Source organism: Pygocentrus nattereri, chromosome 13, assembly GCF_015220715.1.
Source record: "Pygocentrus nattereri isolate fPygNat1 chromosome 13, fPygNat1.pri, whole genome shotgun sequence".
In the NCBI taxonomy this organism is placed as follows: Eukaryota; Metazoa; Chordata; class Actinopteri; order Characiformes; family Serrasalmidae; genus Pygocentrus; species Pygocentrus nattereri.
In genome coordinates, this window is record NC_051223.1 from 9184552 (window position 1) to 9202942 (window position 18391).

The 18391-nt window shown below is 43.6% G+C and overlaps 1 protein-coding gene across 1 annotated transcript; it reads right to left on the reverse strand.

Moving 5' to 3' along the window:
• Positions 1-699: 699 nt before the first annotated feature.
• med1 (mediator complex subunit 1) lies at positions 700-18169 on the reverse strand. The gene is made up of 16 exons (XM_017683022.2): positions 18035-18169; positions 15087-15193; positions 14898-14976; positions 13919-13973; positions 13301-13433; positions 13153-13181; positions 12724-12795; positions 12506-12580; positions 12232-12395; positions 8251-8362; positions 7445-7569; positions 7206-7330; positions 6446-6647; positions 5794-5889; positions 5532-5637; positions 700-5285 (listed from the first exon to the last, which is right to left on the reverse strand). The coding sequence occupies exons 1-16, from the start codon at positions 18135-18137 to the stop codon at positions 1466-1468; spliced, it is 5403 nt and encodes a 1800-aa protein (XP_017538511.1). The 5' UTR covers positions 18138-18169; the 3' UTR covers positions 700-1465.
• Positions 18170-18391: the final 222 nt, after the last annotated feature.

The window sequence follows — 18391 nt, forward strand, 5'->3', positions numbered from 1 at the left end:
TGTTGGTCATCCTCTAGTCCTTCATCAGTGGTCACAGGACGCTGTTGGCTGGACATTTTTGGTTGGTGGACTATTCTCAGTCCAGCAGCGACACTGAGGTGTTTAAAAAATCCAGCAGCACTGCTGTGTCTGATCCACTCAGACCAGCACGACACACACCAACACACCACCACCACATCAGTGTCACTGCAGTGCTGAGAATGACCCACCATCCAAATAGTACCTGCTCTGTGGGGGTCCATGGGGTCCTGACCACTGAAGAACAGGGTAAAAGGGGCTAATAAGGTATGCAGAGAAACAGATGGACCACATTCTGTAACTGTAGAACTACAAAGTGCACCTATATAGTAAGTGGAGCTGATAAAATGGACAATGAGCGTAGAAACAAGGAGGTCGTCAGAATGTTAGGCCTCATGCATGTTATTAGTAGACAAAGACAAACTGACCAGAGATTATAAGGATCAGTTATTTAATTTTCATACCATTAATGTAATTATATTTGCAAGAATACTGATCCTGCACTAGGAGCCTTCAGCTGGGATGTGCTTGATATGCATGAGCTTGCAACTCTAGGGTAATGTGTCATCAGAATATGCTTTCATATTTTCATCATGCCAGCCTTAACTGAGCTCTTTTTTCAATGATTCAACAGTGACACCTGCTGGTAGGCTGTGTTTAGTAAAGCACTTCCAAAAAATATTTACATTTCTCAGAAATGTTTATTTCCATCCTGTAAAATTATTGGTCTATTTACACAAGAAGGAAAACAATCGTCTAATGTACGATGCTCCTCTACACATCTAAAGCTACATGTAAAATTACACTGTTAAATAATCATGGTGAAATGCATAAAGAATGTATTAAAATACTTTAACAAAGTTTTAAGGCAATTAGGCCTAACAGTATAAAAAAATTGTTTCAACACTTGGAGAGCATTTGAAGTGGCAAAGCAGCTCCTTTACAGTCTCTTTTAAAAATACATGGACTTTCTTCTTCAGATTAAAAAGTTAACAGATTACAATAAAAAAAAAAAAAAAAAAAAAAAAAAAAAAAAACACTAGTTCAATTACCATGCGAACCAGTGATTACAAATAATTTAGATCATTTTAGACACAGCCTAATCGGGCCCAATTTCACAGTGTATGTTTTGATTGACAGGATCAGGACGCGAATCTGAGTTTCAGTAATCATTGGCAGAGGCTGACGAAGTCGGAACGAAAAAAGCATGATGGCGACTCAATATCATCATATTTTCCAGTGGTTTTAAAATTCTTGTCATTTCAGAGCCTTAAAAACCTCCCCTCTTAAAAAGTGGGAAACACACTAAGTACACATAAAAAAGCGGCGAGTGTAACATTAAAATCTTTGAGTTTCCGAAATGCCATGTTCTTAACGCAAAGAACAAACAAAACACAACGGTGGAAAAGGTTCACGGCCCATGTGAGCCACATGGTAACAGTTCTGTCTATTTGAACGGTTCAAGGTTGCCAGTTAGGGCTGAATCCATGAGATCATCATCTTCTGTGTGCATATACATAGGACTTGGTCGTGAGGGGCGCTCGGAGCTCAGCATAGATATGGAGGGTTCTGAGGAAGACATGGGGGATCTGGACCAACTGTCTGCTTTCATTGGGTGAGAGGAAGGACCACAGGACATTGATTTCTTCTTCTCCTTCTCCCGATCCCTTTCTCTGTCTCGGTCCCGATCCCTTTCTCGTTCCCGGTCCTTCTGCTTCTTCTTCTCTTTTTTGTGCTTCTTGTGTTTCTCACCCTGGCTGACGGACATGGAGCTCATGTAGTCTTGCGGTGGCTGGAGTGGCCTCATGGTCTGATCATCGTCCGAGCTGGGGCTATTCTGATGGGACTTCTCTGCAACGGAACTGCTACCTGATTCACTTTCACTGTCTTGGTTCAGAGGGGTGTACCCTGGGGAGCGACTATGGCTTGGGGAACTGCGGTCATGTTTTGGGGTTGAACCACTGAAAAGAGGTGACGCTTTAAGGCCTGAATGCTGGGGGCGCATAGAGCCTTCTCCTGCCCCTTCTCCAGGTTTCTGGAGGGTTACTTTTGACTTGATGCTTGGAGAACCTCCGTCTGGCTTGCTGATGATAATCTTAGCCACGCCAGTGCTACTCACCCCACTACCCTTTGGGTCCATCATCTTTTTCTCGCCCGAGCTGCCCCCTGAAACAGACACTTTAGACTTGCCTTCTTTATCGACCTTTTCTCGCTTGCTTAGGTACTCTCCTCCCTTGGAGGAAGCAGAGCCAACATTTGGAGGTACTCCGCCACTTCCGCTCCCAACATTGCCGCCACTGCCACCCCCTCCTCCTTCACCCTCTTCCCCTCCGATGCCTCCACTACCTACACTTTTCAATTTGTCTATGACAGCAGTCAAAGAGGGCTTTTTGTTTCGACTTGGGGACTTACCCTTGGCATTAGGATTGTTCCCACCCCCTCCTCCTCCACCACCTCCGCCACCTCCACCACTACCTGAACTGCCTCCGTATTGGGACTGACCACTGGAGGAAAAAGACATGGAACCTGAGGAAGAGGAGGAGCTAGCAGAAGAGGAGGAGGAGGAGGAAGAGCCAGAGGAAGACCCACTTCCTAACTGCTTTTGGGAACTCATTCCACCACTGGAAGAGGACTTGGACCCCCCTGAACTCCCACTTCCAGAACCAATTGGCGACTTAGCTTTTGAGGATGGTGGGGTCCCAGGTACCTGGCCCTGCTGAAGTTTCATTGGGGAAGAAAGTTTGTCAGAACCACCAGATCGTGAGTGTGAAGGAGAGATGTTAGGTTTAATATTCGGGTTCATCATTGATCCGGGAGGCTTGCCTCCTTGGGGCTTCATTTTATTACCACTAACTGATCCACTACTACTACCACTACCTGAACCTGACATACCATGCTTGGTGATTGGAGAAGAGCCTGGTTTGCCTGAGCCCATGCCTAGGGAAGAGCTTTTTGACTGAGAAGGCATGCCACTCCCACCTCCTCCACTGGGTGGCTTGGAACTATTTCCTTGACCCATGGAACCTTCCATCTTGCTACTCTTTATCTTTCCCGAGGATGAAGAGGAGTGAGAATGGTGGCTTTTACTGCTACTTGTGCCACTGGCCCCACTAGTACTTCCACTTGTTGAGCTGCTTGATGTATAACCCCCGTGAGAAGATGTTTTTCCCCCAGTTAAAGTCCTGGGGATTTGTATTGTGATTTTAGGTATAGGTGGTGTGGCACCTCCTGGTGGAGTCTGAGAACGACCTGAGCTCCCTGGTGATTTGGATCCCCCTCCACTCAATGATCCCCCTGAACTGGCACTCCCACTCGGAGGAGTATAGGGCCTACCTCCTGAGCTGTGAGAGGGAGACTTGCCATCGGGATCCAGCTTCTTACGTTTGGGTGGTTTGTCTTTTGATTTTCCTTCACTAGAAGGTGTACGACTACGCTTCATCTGTTTCCCTTCAGAAGAGCCTGTTCCTCCCATCACCATTCCAGAGTTTCCTCCCCCATTATCTTCTTTTGGCCTCATTTGCTGCTGTTTGACTTTTACTTCACTACTCTTGAAATCAGTGACCACTCCTCCTAAGCCAGTCAAGAGCGGACTTTGGCTACCACCACCATGAGAAGAATGTGAATCTCCCATGTCTGGTGCTGGGCCCAGCAGAGGCTTTCCTCCTCCACTATTCCCACTGAAAACCAAGCCCATGTCAAAAGGGTCCTTTAATGAGGCATCAGGTGTGCTACGTCCATGCGAGGTGGGATTCTGTGGAGTGCCCGAAGGAGTGTTCTGTTGACTTCCCCCACTAAAGCCTTTGACAAGGTCAAGATCTGGTTCTGGGCTGGGTGAACTGTCCTCAAAGTAGCTCTGTGAGAAGGTTCCCTGTCCAGGAAGCAACTCTGGATTGAAGTCTGTGTCTGGGAAGAAGTTACTTGAGGAGGCATCACTATTTGGCGTTGCTGCAGTAGTGGCCTCTGCAATTAGATCTGCTGCATCAGTAAATGGATTCTCATTGCTATTGGCATTAAACAGGTCAGCCTCAAATACCGCACTACCCTGACCTGAACTGGATGAATCCCGTAATGGGGTGCCCAAGGAACCACCGTCTTCCCCACCCATATGATGCTGCCCATGGCTACCACTGCTTCCTTTAGTGGCCTGGTCAGGAATATCAGACAGAATATCATTAATGTCAGGCCCAATACTGTCAGAGCTAGAGAGACGAACCATGCGAGGTAAAGGTCCTGGTGGCTGGGACTGAGCTTGTGTCTGAGCTTGAACATGAGACTGTGGGTGGTATGGCATTCCAGGACCAGAGGGTGGGGTCCCACATTGGCTTGGGGCTGGCGTGATACTGTGAGGAGTGTCTAGTCCGTCACCTGGAAGATTGACATCGAAGATAGGATTTTGAGAGGCATCAACATCCATGGAGAACAGCTCACGGTGGAAGTCGTCTTCAGTAGGGTGGTGCATGTGATGGTGCTGTTGACTCAAACTTCCCACTTGCTGCTGTTGAGATTGCTGTTTCATCCCTATCCCTCCTCCTACTCCCATCACACCTTTGTCTGAGGCCCTTGGACGCTTTTTCTTGCCCTTAGTACCTCCTACTGGACAAGGCTGACCTTGGCTGTCTGTACGAGGAGACCCAGAGGAATTCTGTCTTTCCAGAGGGCTACTACCATACAACGTAGCAAAATCTTGTGATGGGTTGTCCTTCAGCAAGTTCATCAGCATGGGATGGTTTTTGGTGTTGCTAGCTGGTGAGGTGGTTGGTGGAGGTGTCTGGTGTGGTTGCGAACCTGCAGGGGCTTGGGGTGTGGGACTAGAGCCCACACTGCCTGTTATCTGCAACAGGCTGGTTAATATTGGGTTCTGAGTCACTTTGCTGAAGTCATCCGAATTATGACTGTGCTGGGATGCTTGCTGCTGCATCTGTTGTTGACCTCCCACTTGTCCCATACTATCAACAACTGAACTGCCCTGACGGCTCATGTTAAACAGTGAGGTGATTGGGCCTTGGAATGTCCCACCTGCACCCATACCTCCAGCACTGCTGCCTCCTGTAGGTGTGGTGCATCCTCCAACACCTGGGAGGCCCATGGGATTATTCCCATCAGGCCCTGGGCCCATTCCCATATAACCTGGGCTGCCTGTTGGGGGCAAGTTCTTCTTTACCATTATCTCCACAGTTTCAGCAATCAGAGACAAAGCAGGGGTGTCTGCCTGAATGGTCTCTGCCTTGCGTCGAATAGCTCGCATGGTCACGGGAATGGACATGCATCTAAGGAGGCAAAAATTAAAGAAGGAAATCATAACTAAACACAAATAAACGGACATCCGTTCCACTATCTTGTACCTCTCTTTTGACACTTATACCTCTCTTAAAACCATACAAAAGCTCTGCAGCTGGCGCATTCCTGATTCCACTCATTAAATCATTGACCCTCTGAGAGTAAAACTGCACACACCTGTTCTACGGTTTAAGTCAAATTAAAAGTCTTCAACACAAGCAGACTGCTGTACTTACCTCTGAACCACCTTAGTAATGAACTCATCTGTACAGATCAAAGCATCCGACAAGCCCTTGTACAGCTTACAGGCCACCTGCCTAGAGTCAATCACTTCCATCACCACTAAGACGAGCAGAAGAAGGGAGGGAGGGGAAAAAGACATGGAAAAATCATAAAACCAACCAATCTGAGGTACCACACCTACCTCAAATTTTTTTAAATTTAAAATCAGATGATTAAATGTTTATGAAAATAAAAGTAGATTAAACATGTTCTCACCACAAACAAGTGACTCATTCACAGGGTGCTGGAAGGACACACTGAAACTGGAGTCTGTCAGTGGGCAGACCTCAAACTGCAGAAGCCCTGGGGTATCTATAAAAAGAACAAGACACATTACAGTACCACATAAATGATTACATCATAGTTTTTGAGGACCTGAGAAACATTTTCATAGAACAAATATATAACATTTATTTGGTAATGTATGAACATGATAATGAAACAGAGAATCAAAAAGTTGATCTTGCACAAATATTTCAGTCCAATACAGACAATGGCCTGATAAATTATGCCACTATACAGTCCATCACCAATATGAGATGGACAGCAGTAGCCAACCTCAAGGCTGAAACTAAGCAAAATAAGACACTTAGTGTATGCATAAAGGATGAAATTAAGGAGGGCTTAATTCTGACAACCTACATTTTAGGCATGTGCTTTTTAAAAGAGCTTGTGGCCACTTGCAGACAGTTATTGTACAGTGTACTTTCCCTGCTTTGCTTACTTGTTTAACTTAATTTTGTCTCCTGGTGTTCTGTCTACTAGAATTTAAGTTTTGCAAGGTGATCACAGACCTAGATGAGAACCGCAACAACAAAACAAGCCAACACAAAGCTTTTCAGCAAATTCTTTAAGAAAGGACACCCACCTTCCTTTATATAAGTCTTTTTGACACAGCTGCCAATCAATGTGTTATAAGCTGCCTGGTGTCGTATGATGTCTAGGAGAGGGGGCACATGAGCAGGGTGTCTGAAGGGAATTTTGGATACCAGTGCTCCTTGCAGAGATCTCCCATCCTGCACAGGGGCGTCTCCATTCAGGAAATAACAATGCTGTTGTCCTGGCAAAGACTTACAAAGCGCAAAGATTAAATGAACAAATACAAAGAAGAGTCAAAAAGATCAGATAAGAAGAGTTATTAAATCAGCAATTCAACAAGCACGTTTCAGCTAAGACAGTGGTAAATCGCAGCAACAGACTGATGATCTTTTGTACAGGCGACAACTAATAACCAGATTTAATATCAATTTAATTTAAATTGTTCACCATATTAATTAAATAATATTTACATGTAACATGTTAATTCTCTTTTACTGTTATTGACCAAAGACAATAAAAATAATGCACTGTCATAGAAAATGAATAAGCTACAAGGTTACTGAAAAGCAAACGGTATAGTCACAGCAAAATAATTGCAATAATTATTTTTAGACATCATCCTGCCCTAATTAGAGCCCTTAAGCCTCAATACTACAGATTATTCATCCCCGCTAGACCTTGAAATTAGTTAACCTACATTACACTAACCTTAAGCACAGAAACAGAAACAGATTTGGATTTGAGATTCAGGTCTGAATACCTTTACATTAGACTCTGCACTACACATTGATAAAGAGATCAGAACTTACTGCATAGAAGCGCATAGATCGGGCAGAAGCTGGAGGACTGACTCCCTCTTCTTCATTGAGTTGGCTTTTAATTATGAGATCGTAAAGTGATGACAAGGCAGGGGCAGCCTCAAACACAGGGATACCTGAGACATAATGCATGGTCAAAAGGAGAAAACATACACCGACTTATACAAACATATTCCCTAGTCTTTTAACAGGGCATTACCAACAAACCTGAATTTTTCTTGCTTTCCTACCTGTAACATTGCCCATTTTCTGAATGAAAGACAGCGAGAAAGGCATGGGGCAGTTCATCTTCAGGAAGAAACATGCTGGCAAGTCGACACAGTTTGAGTTCGTCACTGGAGAAAATGTTGGAGTCCTGAGATAAACACAAGGAAAATAGCTTTAAAATAACCTTACATCCTTTTAAGGCTTTCAGAAACAAAAACCTTTTTTTCCCATCCAAAGCAGATACACATTCAGACGATGGACTGGAGACTTGTCCAGGGTCTATCCTGCCTTTCGCCCAATGACAGCTGGGATAGACTCCAGCACCCCCCGCGACCCAGAAGGAGAATCGGCTTAGAAGGTAGGTGTGTGTGTGTGTGTGTGTGTGTGTGTGTGTGTGTGTGTGTGTGTGTGTGTGTGTGTGTGTGTGTGTGTGTGCTCTCAATTAGTGAATATCCCTGGTGGCCAGCTATTCGTGAAGAACGGCTCTATTTCCTCATACTGTTAAAATTATGTACGATATTTCCCAAAATGACTATAGTTGCTCTAAAACTGCCCAAAGGCCAGTTGCTGATGTCATCTCCTAATCACCATTTCCATAATTTTGCTCATCCCCTGCTATACTGTCTTAAGTTATTACAAAACAGAATTACACCCAGACATACGGATAGACATAACCTGAGCCACAATCAACACACTGCCTTTCTACATCAAATACACAACTTCCTAAATAAATCATAACACATACCTCTCACACAAGACTGAGATTGCAGAAAAGTCCCTGCTTGATGTTTGGCAGTGTTGTTGTAAAATAGTATGTCATATAACTCACCCTTTGTTGTCCACTGGGTGTGATCCAGTGATGAGAGGAGCGATGGGAAGCTTATAGACAGATGACGTCCCCTCCACAGTCACGGACACACTCACTCCCAGCGAACGAGGGACTGCACCGAAGAAGAAAGGAGTCACAAAGGAGTAGGAGGAGGGGCAGAAGAAACAAAAAAAGCTTCTCATACCACCATGTTAAACCAGATAAGATAAACTAGGGCTCTCCCCTCTAAGCTGACTCATCAGTCATAATGCTTTTGGCCATTTAAGATTCTGTAGCATTAATGTACTCAAATTTATTTGTTTCCTTTTTATAATGTGAAAAAATCCTGGGGGCACTTTTGAAATTTGTGAAGATGATTCCAAGAAGGTGGAATGTGAACTCCTCAAAAGAGTAAAATAAAAAATTATGCTCTCTGGTACTTTTTAATGTACCTTAATGTGATGAATGTTTCTTTTCCCAAATATTTTAGAATATTTTCATTTATAGTGCAAGACAGGCATTGACAATATGACGATCATGATAAACACATTATATCACAATATGCTTTTCAGAGTGGATACTAATACTTAAAAAACACTGAACAACTGCATGCTTCATTAAAAAGAAAGCATAATTAGTCATGCTTTACCAGCCTTGGTGCAGTGCACTACTATGTTTATTTTTAACCTGTTCCAACTTATTAAAACTCTGTTGTGGTATTTGTGCCATATTAAGATAAGATAAGATAATCCTTTATTAGTCACACAGCAGGGAAATTCACAGTATTACAGCAGCAGAGTAATAGAAATAAGGCACTCAGTAATAGAAACGGGAAACAGTACAAACATTATAAATAATAAACATTAAAGTTAAATCTCTAGACTATTTACAACAAAATAAGAATAATAATAAAATAAGAGTTGCATAAGATCTGTATTGCACTTACGAACATATTGCACAATGAAAAATATTTGCATTCTGAATGTGTGTATATTGTATGTGTGTATATTGTGTGTTTGTGTATGTTGTATGTTTGTATGATCTACTGGGAGCAGTGCTGGTTGAACAGTCTCACAGCAGCAGGAAGGAAGGACCTGCAATAGCGCTCCTTCACACATTTGGGGTGAAGGAGCCGGTCACTGAAGGAACTGCCCAGTGCTGCCAGAGTCTGATGCATGGGATGGGAGCTGTTCTCCAGCATGGATGCTAGCTTGTTTTGCATCCTCCTTTCTCCCACCACCTGCACTGGGTCTAGAGAAGTTTCCAGGACCGAGCCAGCCCTCCTGATCAGTTTGTCCAGTTTCTTCCTGTCTGCAGTGGAGATGCTGCCGCCCCAGCAGACCACTCCATAGAAGATGGCTGATGCCACCACTGTGTCAAAAAAGGTCCTCAGGAGTGACCCCTGCACTCCAAACGACCTCAATCTCCTGAGTAGGTAGAGTCTGCTCTGTCCTTTCCTGTAAAGTGCAGCAGTGTTGTCTAACCAGTCCAGTTTACAGTTAAGGTTCAGACCCAGGTACTTATAAGAGTCCACTCTTTCAATGTCCGTTCCCTGGATGTTCACTGCTGGAGGGGGATATGTGCGCCTGTGGAAATCCACCACCAGTTCTTAGGTCTTCCCCGCATTGATCTGGTGATTCCGCAGACACCAGTCCACAAAGTCCTGTATCAGTTCTCTGTACTCTAAGTCGTCCTCATTTGTGATGCGGCCGACGATCGCTGAGTCATCAGAGAACTTCTGAAGGTGGCAGTTTGGTGAGTTGTACATGAAGTCTGCAGTGTACAAGGTGAAGAGGAACAGTGCTAACACCGTCCTCTGAGGGGCCCCTGTGTTACAGACCACCATGTCGGACACACAGTCCCTTGTCCTCACATACTGTGGACGGTTGGTGAGGTAGTCCAAGATCCAGTGCGTTAGGTGATGGTCCAACCCTGCCTGTTCCAGCTTGTCCTTCAGGAGCCCAGGCTGTATGGTGTTGAAAGCACTGGAGAAATCAAAGAACATGATTCTCTCAGTGCACCCAGGCTTCTCCAGGTGAGAAAGAGCTCCATGCAGGAAGTCCATAGATGAGCTCACCACAGGCCAGAGTTGTCTAAGGACCAGCCTCTCCAGTGTCTTCATCAGGTGTGATGTTAGTGCCACCAGCCTGTAGCTGCTGAGATCCTTTGGATGCTGCGTTTTTGGCAATGGCACCACACAAGATGTCTTCCACAGTTCTGGTACTCTCCCCAGCTTCAGGCTTGTATTGAAAATGTGCTCCACTATCCCACACAGGACTTGAGGAGCCTGGCACTGATGCCATCCGGCCCTGTAGCCTTCCTTGCCTTGATCTTCCTGAGCTCATTTCTCACCTGGGCCATTGTGAAGGTCAGACTGGAGCGGGGGTTGCTGAGTGTTGGAATGTGTGAACTGAGGGTTACGGCAACCAGCAGAAGAACCAGTGGGGGGTGGGTGTGAGCTGAAAGTTGTGGGGCTGGGTGTGAGTGAGGGGGTAGAGCAGCATGCAGGAAGAGCCAGACAGGAGGGTTTCGGCAGAGATGTCTGTGTAGTGGGAGGGGCGGGTGAGTGATCAAACCTGTCGAAAAACAGATTGAGATCGTTCACCCACTTTTGGTCCCCTACCACCTGAGAGTCGGGCTTCTTGTGGCCGGAGATTGCTTTAAGGCCTTTCCAGACTCCGCTGACATTATTCTGCTTTAGCTGTTCCTCCATCTTCCTCCTGTAGCTAGCATTCCCCTCCCAGATCTTCCTCCTCGGCTCCTTCTGCACAGCTTTCAGCTCCTCCTTGTTCCCTAATCTAAAGGCCCTCTTTTTCTCCTTCAGAAGAGCCTTTATGTCAGGGTTAATCCACGGCTTGCTGTTAGAGAAACACCGTACAGTCTTGGTGGGTACAGTGTTCTCCACGCAAAAGTTCACATAGTCCGTTATGCAGTGTGTGAGGCTGTCTATGTCCTCCTCTTCATGATCACACAGCACTTCCCACACTGTTGTGCTAAAACAGTCCTTCAGAGCCTCTTCAGTTTCCTCAGACCATTTCTTTACTGTGCGGGTGACTGCTGGTTCCCTCTGTACAAGAGGTTTGTACACAGGCAGGAGATGAACCAGGTTGTGATCAGATCTTCCCAGGGGAGGGAGGGGTGATGACTTATATGCCTCCTTTGTGATGGCATAAAACAGGTCCAGTATTTTATTGTCTCTGGTGTGGCAGGTTACATACTGGGTGAAGGTGGGCAGAAAGGAGGACAGAGAAGCGTGGTGGAAGTCCCCGGAGATGAGAAGGAGGGCTTGTGGGTGCTGTGTCTGCAGTATGCTCACAGATGAGTCTCAGCGTTGGCAGAGGGGGGGTGAGGGGGCATACAGTTACTCTGAGAACAGCATAACACTGCATTCGCGATATTCTCTCTGGTGTTGTGTCAACGCCGCCAGCTCGTCCATCTTGTTGAGGAGAGATCTCACATTCCCCATAACAACGGAGGGGAGAACAGGTCTGTAGTGTCTCCTCTTAGCCCGACGTAGAGCTCCGGCACGACACCCGCGTGTCTTCCTCCACAGCTCGCGAGGGATGTCAGGTCTCTCGTCCGGCAGCACCACCGTGTGGTGCAGCACCAACAGCTGAGCCCGGTTGTAAACAATAGAGCCGTGGCTCTGCACGCTGTCTCCAGATGCGGTCGTAAACAAAGAAAAAAGTAGAGCGAGGACCAGAGCAAAATCCACTAGTTTGGTGTCCATAGTGCAGAAGACAAACAGTGCACTCACACTCGCTAGACACACAGTGCACTTTCATACTAACAGAGAGAGGAAGAAAGTACAAAATGTAGGAAAAAACACGAAAGTAAGCAGGAGCTGTTGTAACAGGCTGCTGCTCTCGCCGGCGCCAGAAGTACATTACCCACCCATGCTATAGTTCAATGTTTTGTATGACTTAAAAATCAGGTCTTTGGAAGATCCCTAGTTGGAAACTCAAAATGTTCTGTACTGTTTATGACTACTGGATTACTCACTGGATGAATCTGTGAAACTGAGCTGGGTTCCAGTGCCCTCCTCAAAGATGTCATATGGAGACACGTAACACTGTAGGGACAGGAGATGACCACCACTCCTCGCAGTCAGCAGACCAACACTGCCATGCAGTATAGTCTCGACAGTGTTAGCGTTGGTGGCCAACCTTGAGCAAAAATAAAATGATAGAATTTAATATACAGTACACTACACATATAAATTTTACTGTACATGTTAAATTGAGTTTACCTATATTCCCAAAAGGATGCTACATACCTGAACATGTGCATCATCTTAGTAAGATCCAGCTCAAGAGACTGGAGGGCCAAGTACATCTTTGTCTTCAGTTTACTTAAAAACAAAAACCAAAATGGTCTGCAAGTTCACTTCTGAACTGTGATGAGCTGAACGTAAAGTGTACAATGGAACAAGCATGAAGCAAACTAATAATAATAATAATAATAATAATAATAATAATGCTAAAAAAAACTTACTTATCTCCAGGAAGCTTGTACAGGTTGACCAAACCCTTAAGGTGTTTAGAAAATTCCTCAAACTTTTTCTCCCTGTGAAAATCCAATACAATCACTTTACACTAACAGAAGTCAGGCAATTTGGCAAAAAAATAACAAAACTGAAGAAACTTTTTTTTAAATATAAAACACAAGAAACACTAAGTGATAGTTTTCTGAAGTTTGAAACTCTAAATACTTCTTTAAAAAAAAAGGAAAAAAAATCATATAAAATTAATAAAATACGCTCACTGCATAATGGGCTGGCAAAAATAGCAAAAACAGCAGTACCACTGTTACCATGCAGTTTAGAACTCATTATGATAAATCAAACCTCTATGTAAATTATTTCAAGTACTTTTGACAAACAATTATTTGCCAAATCTGCATATCCAGGTGAAATGTGCTTACCTTAGGTGCTGTATCATCTCTGGACAACTCTACAGAAAACAAAAACATTCAATGTTAAGATAAAAACTAAAAAAGCAAAAAATATCTTTATTCTGCCTGATCCAATCCATGCTGTACTTCTGAGTATCTGTGTCAGCTCCTCTCTCACCGCAGGGTTTTCGCCATGATGGGCCACTTTGACGTCCACCAGCTGTCCCGTCGTGTCCAGCTGCACTTCCACGTAGAACATGTCGGAGGTGATGTAGCACTCGGTTTCTGAAGGGCTGAGGTGAGAGCCTAACCTGCAGGGGGGGAGGGATTATAACAGGGATGAGATGCACCTTCATAGGCTTAAAACACCAAATTCCTCTTCTTGCAGTTTGCTTAATTACGTCTCACTGAAACAGGGAAATTCTGTGGAAGTGCAGAATTAAATCCACACCACATCTATATGTATATTATAAATTGGGGATATTTTTGTTCTGATTGAAGTTTTTCTAGTCTTGTACTGTGGAAAAGAAAATCAGCCTTTATATTTTTGCCACTTTTTTCATGTGTGAAACTGAAACTAACAGGAAAAAAGCCAAACCTGCTGATGCAGAACATAAATTCAATTCCTAACTACTCATAAAACGGTGTAAATTACATTTAAATAACTAATGTAAATGAAACGCATAACAAAAATGACAACAATAATTCTATAAGTTCTATAAGTTAATGAAGGCGCTGTTCTTTCAGGGAAAAATAAAAAGCAGCATATAAACAAACAGCATAAAGACAAACTTACAGGTTCTGACGAGCAATAGACTCTAGACGATCAGTCATCGAGGCCAGCGAGGACACTGTCCAAGTGGAAATTAAATAGAGAAGAAAACATGAAGTTCGCACATATTTTGCAGTTTATATTTTTATATTAGGCATAATAATATAACCACCTCCTTGTTTCTAAGCTCACTGTCCATTTTATCAGCTCCACTTACTGTACAGCTGCACTTTGTAGTTCTACAGTTACAGACTGTAGTCCATCTGTTTCTCTGATACTTTGTTACCCTGTTCTTCAGTGGTCAGGACCCCCATGGAGCAGGTACTACTTGGGTGGTGGGTCACTCTCAGCACTGCAGTAACACTGGTGGTGTGTTAGTGTGTGCTGTGTTGGTGGGAGTGGATCAGACACTGCAGTGATGCTGGAGTTTTTAAAAACTGTGTCCACTCACTGTCCACTCTATTAGACACTCCTACCTTGTCGGTCCACCTTGTAGATGTAAAGTCAGAGACGATAGCTCATCTGCTGCTGCACAGTTTGTGTTGGTCATCCCCTAGTCCTTCATCAGTGGTTACAGAACGCTGCCCACAGGACACTGTTGGCTGGATATTTTTGGTTGGTGTGGTTAAAAACTGAGGTTAAAAACTCATGCAACACTGCTGTGTTTGATCCACTTGTACCAGCACAACACACACTAACACACCACCACCACATCAGTGTCACTGCAGTGCTGAGAATGACCCACCACCCAAATAGTACCTGCTCTGTGAGGGTCCATGGGGGTCCTGACCACTGAAGAACAGGTTAACAAAGTATCAGAGAAACAGATGGACTACAGTCTGTAACTGTAGAACTACAAAGTGCAGCTATACAGTAAGTGGAGCTGATAAAATGGACAATGAGCATAGAAACAAGGAGGTGGTCAGAATGTTATGCCTGATCAGTGTAACATAAATGCATACATATGGTATGTAATGCCCACTAGATGCATTCGAGACCTTACCTTTCAGTGCCCTCTGTAGCGTCTCTAAGCAGTTGAGCAAAAGCTGGTGTCCAGCTGAATTCATCACGCCCCGCTTTTCCTGAGCAGAGAGAGTAACAGTCACAGTTAGAAACAGACAGGGAATAAGAGACCATACTGTCCGCTCAGTGTCTCCCACCACTCCAGCCCCCTCAGCCTCTCTGATCTCACCATGGCCTGCCTGACGATCTTGCTGGTCTCCTGCCAGGGCCGAGAGGCGTTGTGCTTGGCATGCAGTCTCTCCAGCAGAGCAGCCACCCGACCTTGCTTCTCCGCCTCTGAAAACAACAAAGATCTTATTATACATCACAGATGTCTTCCACATGACCTCACATATACCACTCGTTCATACATATGGTAGTCGTACCAAAACCCTGTTAAAACCGCACTCAAGAGCACAGTAGAATGGCTGGACCTCACAGAGAGGCCTCATGTTGCTCTTCAAGGTGCAGAGAAACCGGCTATAACTAGCAGCCTGTTACTGTAAGGCTGGTTGTCATTATTTATTCACTTTCAGATAAGGGTGGGTTGTTGAGTGAACTAGAAAGTGAAGATTCTCTCTTGAACACAAATGTTTCTGTCTGATTTTTGGTGACAATAAACTGTGAACTTGAGTTGTGAAAGCACATAAAAAGTTTAACTTAATAAAAAAACAATATATGAATATAAAGGAAGTGATGCCCAATAACTGCATTTTCATGAAGAAGGGAATCTTCCCTTTATAGCTAGTTATGTTTATTTCACGGTTTTCTAGGAGGTAAAGCAAATTTTGACCACAGCAGTGACAGAAATTAGACATGCAGAGACAAAACCATCCAGAAAGGTTAATGTATTGTCACTGCTGTCAGAACAAAACCCAGAACAAAACCTCGTATCTCCAATTTTGTCATCTTTCAGTTTTTGACATATTTTGAAAATACCTGTTCTTTACATTGTGTGTAAATTTCATGATGAATGGACCAAAAGAAACAGCCCAAAATTACTTGGAAAAAATTCTGGTTCCAGTGACTTACATTAAAAGTCAAGAAGGTTTTTTCCTTCTCCTGTAAAGTTACTATATTGGAGATATGAGGTTTTGTTCCAACAGTAGTGATATGTATGTGCTAGAAACAGATAAGTCATTTTGATGAGATTAATATTTACATGATCATTTTAAGCATATGCGCGCACACACACACACACACACACACACACACATTTTCTATATATTTGTGTAGTTTGTGTTTATTTGTTGAGAAAAGTGTTACTAATTGAATAAACAAAATGTATAGAATATATGTGTGTGTGTGAATAATAAATAGTGATTTTCTGGATGTTAGTGTGTTTGCATGTTTGTTTACCCATTTTCAAACTTCTCCTCGAGGAAGCCCAGTATTATATGTAGTTAAAAAGCAGCTCCTGGTTTGACCAATCAGTGCTTCAGTAAATTGTGCTCATGATGTAATTGATGATATTAACAAGTCTCTGTGGCGGCTGTGAAGATGTCAAGGAAAAATATGGACCCAAGAAATTCTTCTTACTTTTTATTGTTTTTATGTTTATTTGATTTATGAATATGACTTTATTCGAATGTATATTGTGTTAAACTCACTGCTGAGGTCAATTGTTTAAAAATGTGCTTTGATGCCTAAAACTTTTGCATAGTACTAAAAAAAAAAAATAATAATAATAATAATAATAATATATATATATATATATATATATATATATATATATATACACACACACACACACACACACACACACACACATATATATATATATATATATATATATATATATATATATATACACACACACACACATACTATATATATATCCATATTGGATCCATATTGGATCATTCTGCTCCTAAATGTACATCAATGTATATCATTTGCGAATCGTTCATAAATTACGACACTTTATGTGCTCAGTAGACAAAATCCTCTGTCAACATGATGTGCATCACAGCCTGTGGAGCATGAGAACTTAGTAATGTGGGTGTCTGAGACATGACTAGGTAATGTAATTTGTTAATAAACAAGACTAGGTTATCTAGGTTGGCCTAGGTCCTAAACGCTGATTTTAAAACAGCATGATAACCATACTAGCCCTGAACGTTTTCTCCAAAGCACCAGATATTTTCAAGTTCTAGAAAAAACCCTGATGCCAAAATCAGTACTTTTTCCAGCTCATGCAGCCAGACTGCAACACTGATGGTCCTTTAAGGGTTCAGTAGTAAAGAAAATGGGTCTACACAGAACCATGAACACTCAAAGAACCCTTAGCATGATCAAAGGGTTCTATGCAGTTCTATGCACCATGAAAGGGTTCTTCAGACTGATGACGAATGTGAGTCTATATGCAACGTTTTTAAAAGGGTTCTATTTAGCAACCTCAGGGGTTTTGTTGTTGTTATGATATTAAGCTTGTATCAATAGAGGAACTCGTTTACACAACCTTCTTCACAAAGGTTCTACATAAGATCATCTACAGAACATTATCCGTCTATCTGAAGAACCCTTTCGTCATGCAAACAGCTCCTGAATCATGCGAAGTGTTCTTTAAGCGTTCAGGACTCTATACAGAACCGTTTTCTGTGCTGGAGAACTCTTGAAGAACCAACCTCAAGAGTGCAGCAGTGACCACAACAGTAAGACAAGATGCACAGACACATATCAACGCACTGAAGTGCTGGCCAGTAATGCTGATATGTTAACAGTCAGTCCTGGAGTCTCTTAATTCAGACTTAAAGCCTCCAAGGACAAATACTGTGTTTTGACTCGAGTCAGCTGCCTTTACTCGTTCCCTCAGGGTTGAAGCGGCGAAACAACTGTCACTAACTTAACGTTAGCACTTTGACGTTAAGTTAGCTTGTAGTTATCCAATTCCCACGTAAAGGTCACACGTTGCTATTAGAAGTCGTGTGGACTTTAATTAAGCAAGTAAAGTAGATGAACTATAACTAAACATGCTAAGCTAACTAGCCGCTTTGCTCATCTATTGGCATTAAAAACAGCTAATGCTAACGATGCTATGTGGCTAACGGAGCTGAGCTCAGCTCAGAGGACAAATCCGCTCTAAAGAAAGCTTTTTATTCTTGTCCAGTCGGGTGAATGTGAGCCGAGCAGACGTACCGGTTCCCTCCTCTAGTTTGGGCCGGTCCGGGGGCCCCGGGACCGCGGCGGGGTTTGCGGGCTCCGCGGCGGGGCTGCAACCGGCCATCGGCACCGCAGCCATCTTCGCTCCCTCACGGCAAATGTGACGCAATGAGGGCGCCTGTGTTTGGCTCTGTCCCAAATCACACACCACACAGTCAGCGACGCTTGTCTCGAATTTCACACTAAGGGAGCACTGGGAGCGCCAGTTTCTCCCTCATGTTCACCCTGGGAAGGTTTACAGTCACCCAGCTCTTTAAATTGTCCAGGTGTAAGTAAGTAAATCAAGGTGAGTGGACCTTTTGTTGATTTGGGACAGAATCTTGCCTTGTGTTT

What these genes read in the sequence shown, in the direction of transcription:
- med1 (XM_017683022.2), bottom strand. Translation starts at nt 18,137, where the DNA reads ATGGCTGCGGTGCCGATGGCCGGTTGCAGCCCCGCCGCGGAGCCCGCA. An exon ending in AGATCGTCAGGCAGGCCATG is followed by an intron (nt 14,977 to 15,086) that starts GTGAGATCAGAG and finishes CTCTCTGCTCAG; the next exon opens with GAAAAGCGGGGCGTGATGAA. An exon ending in GAATGAGTCACTTGTTTGTG is followed by an intron (nt 5,638 to 5,793) that starts GTGAGAACATGT and finishes TGCTCGTCTTAG; the next exon opens with TGGTGATGGAAGTGATTGAC.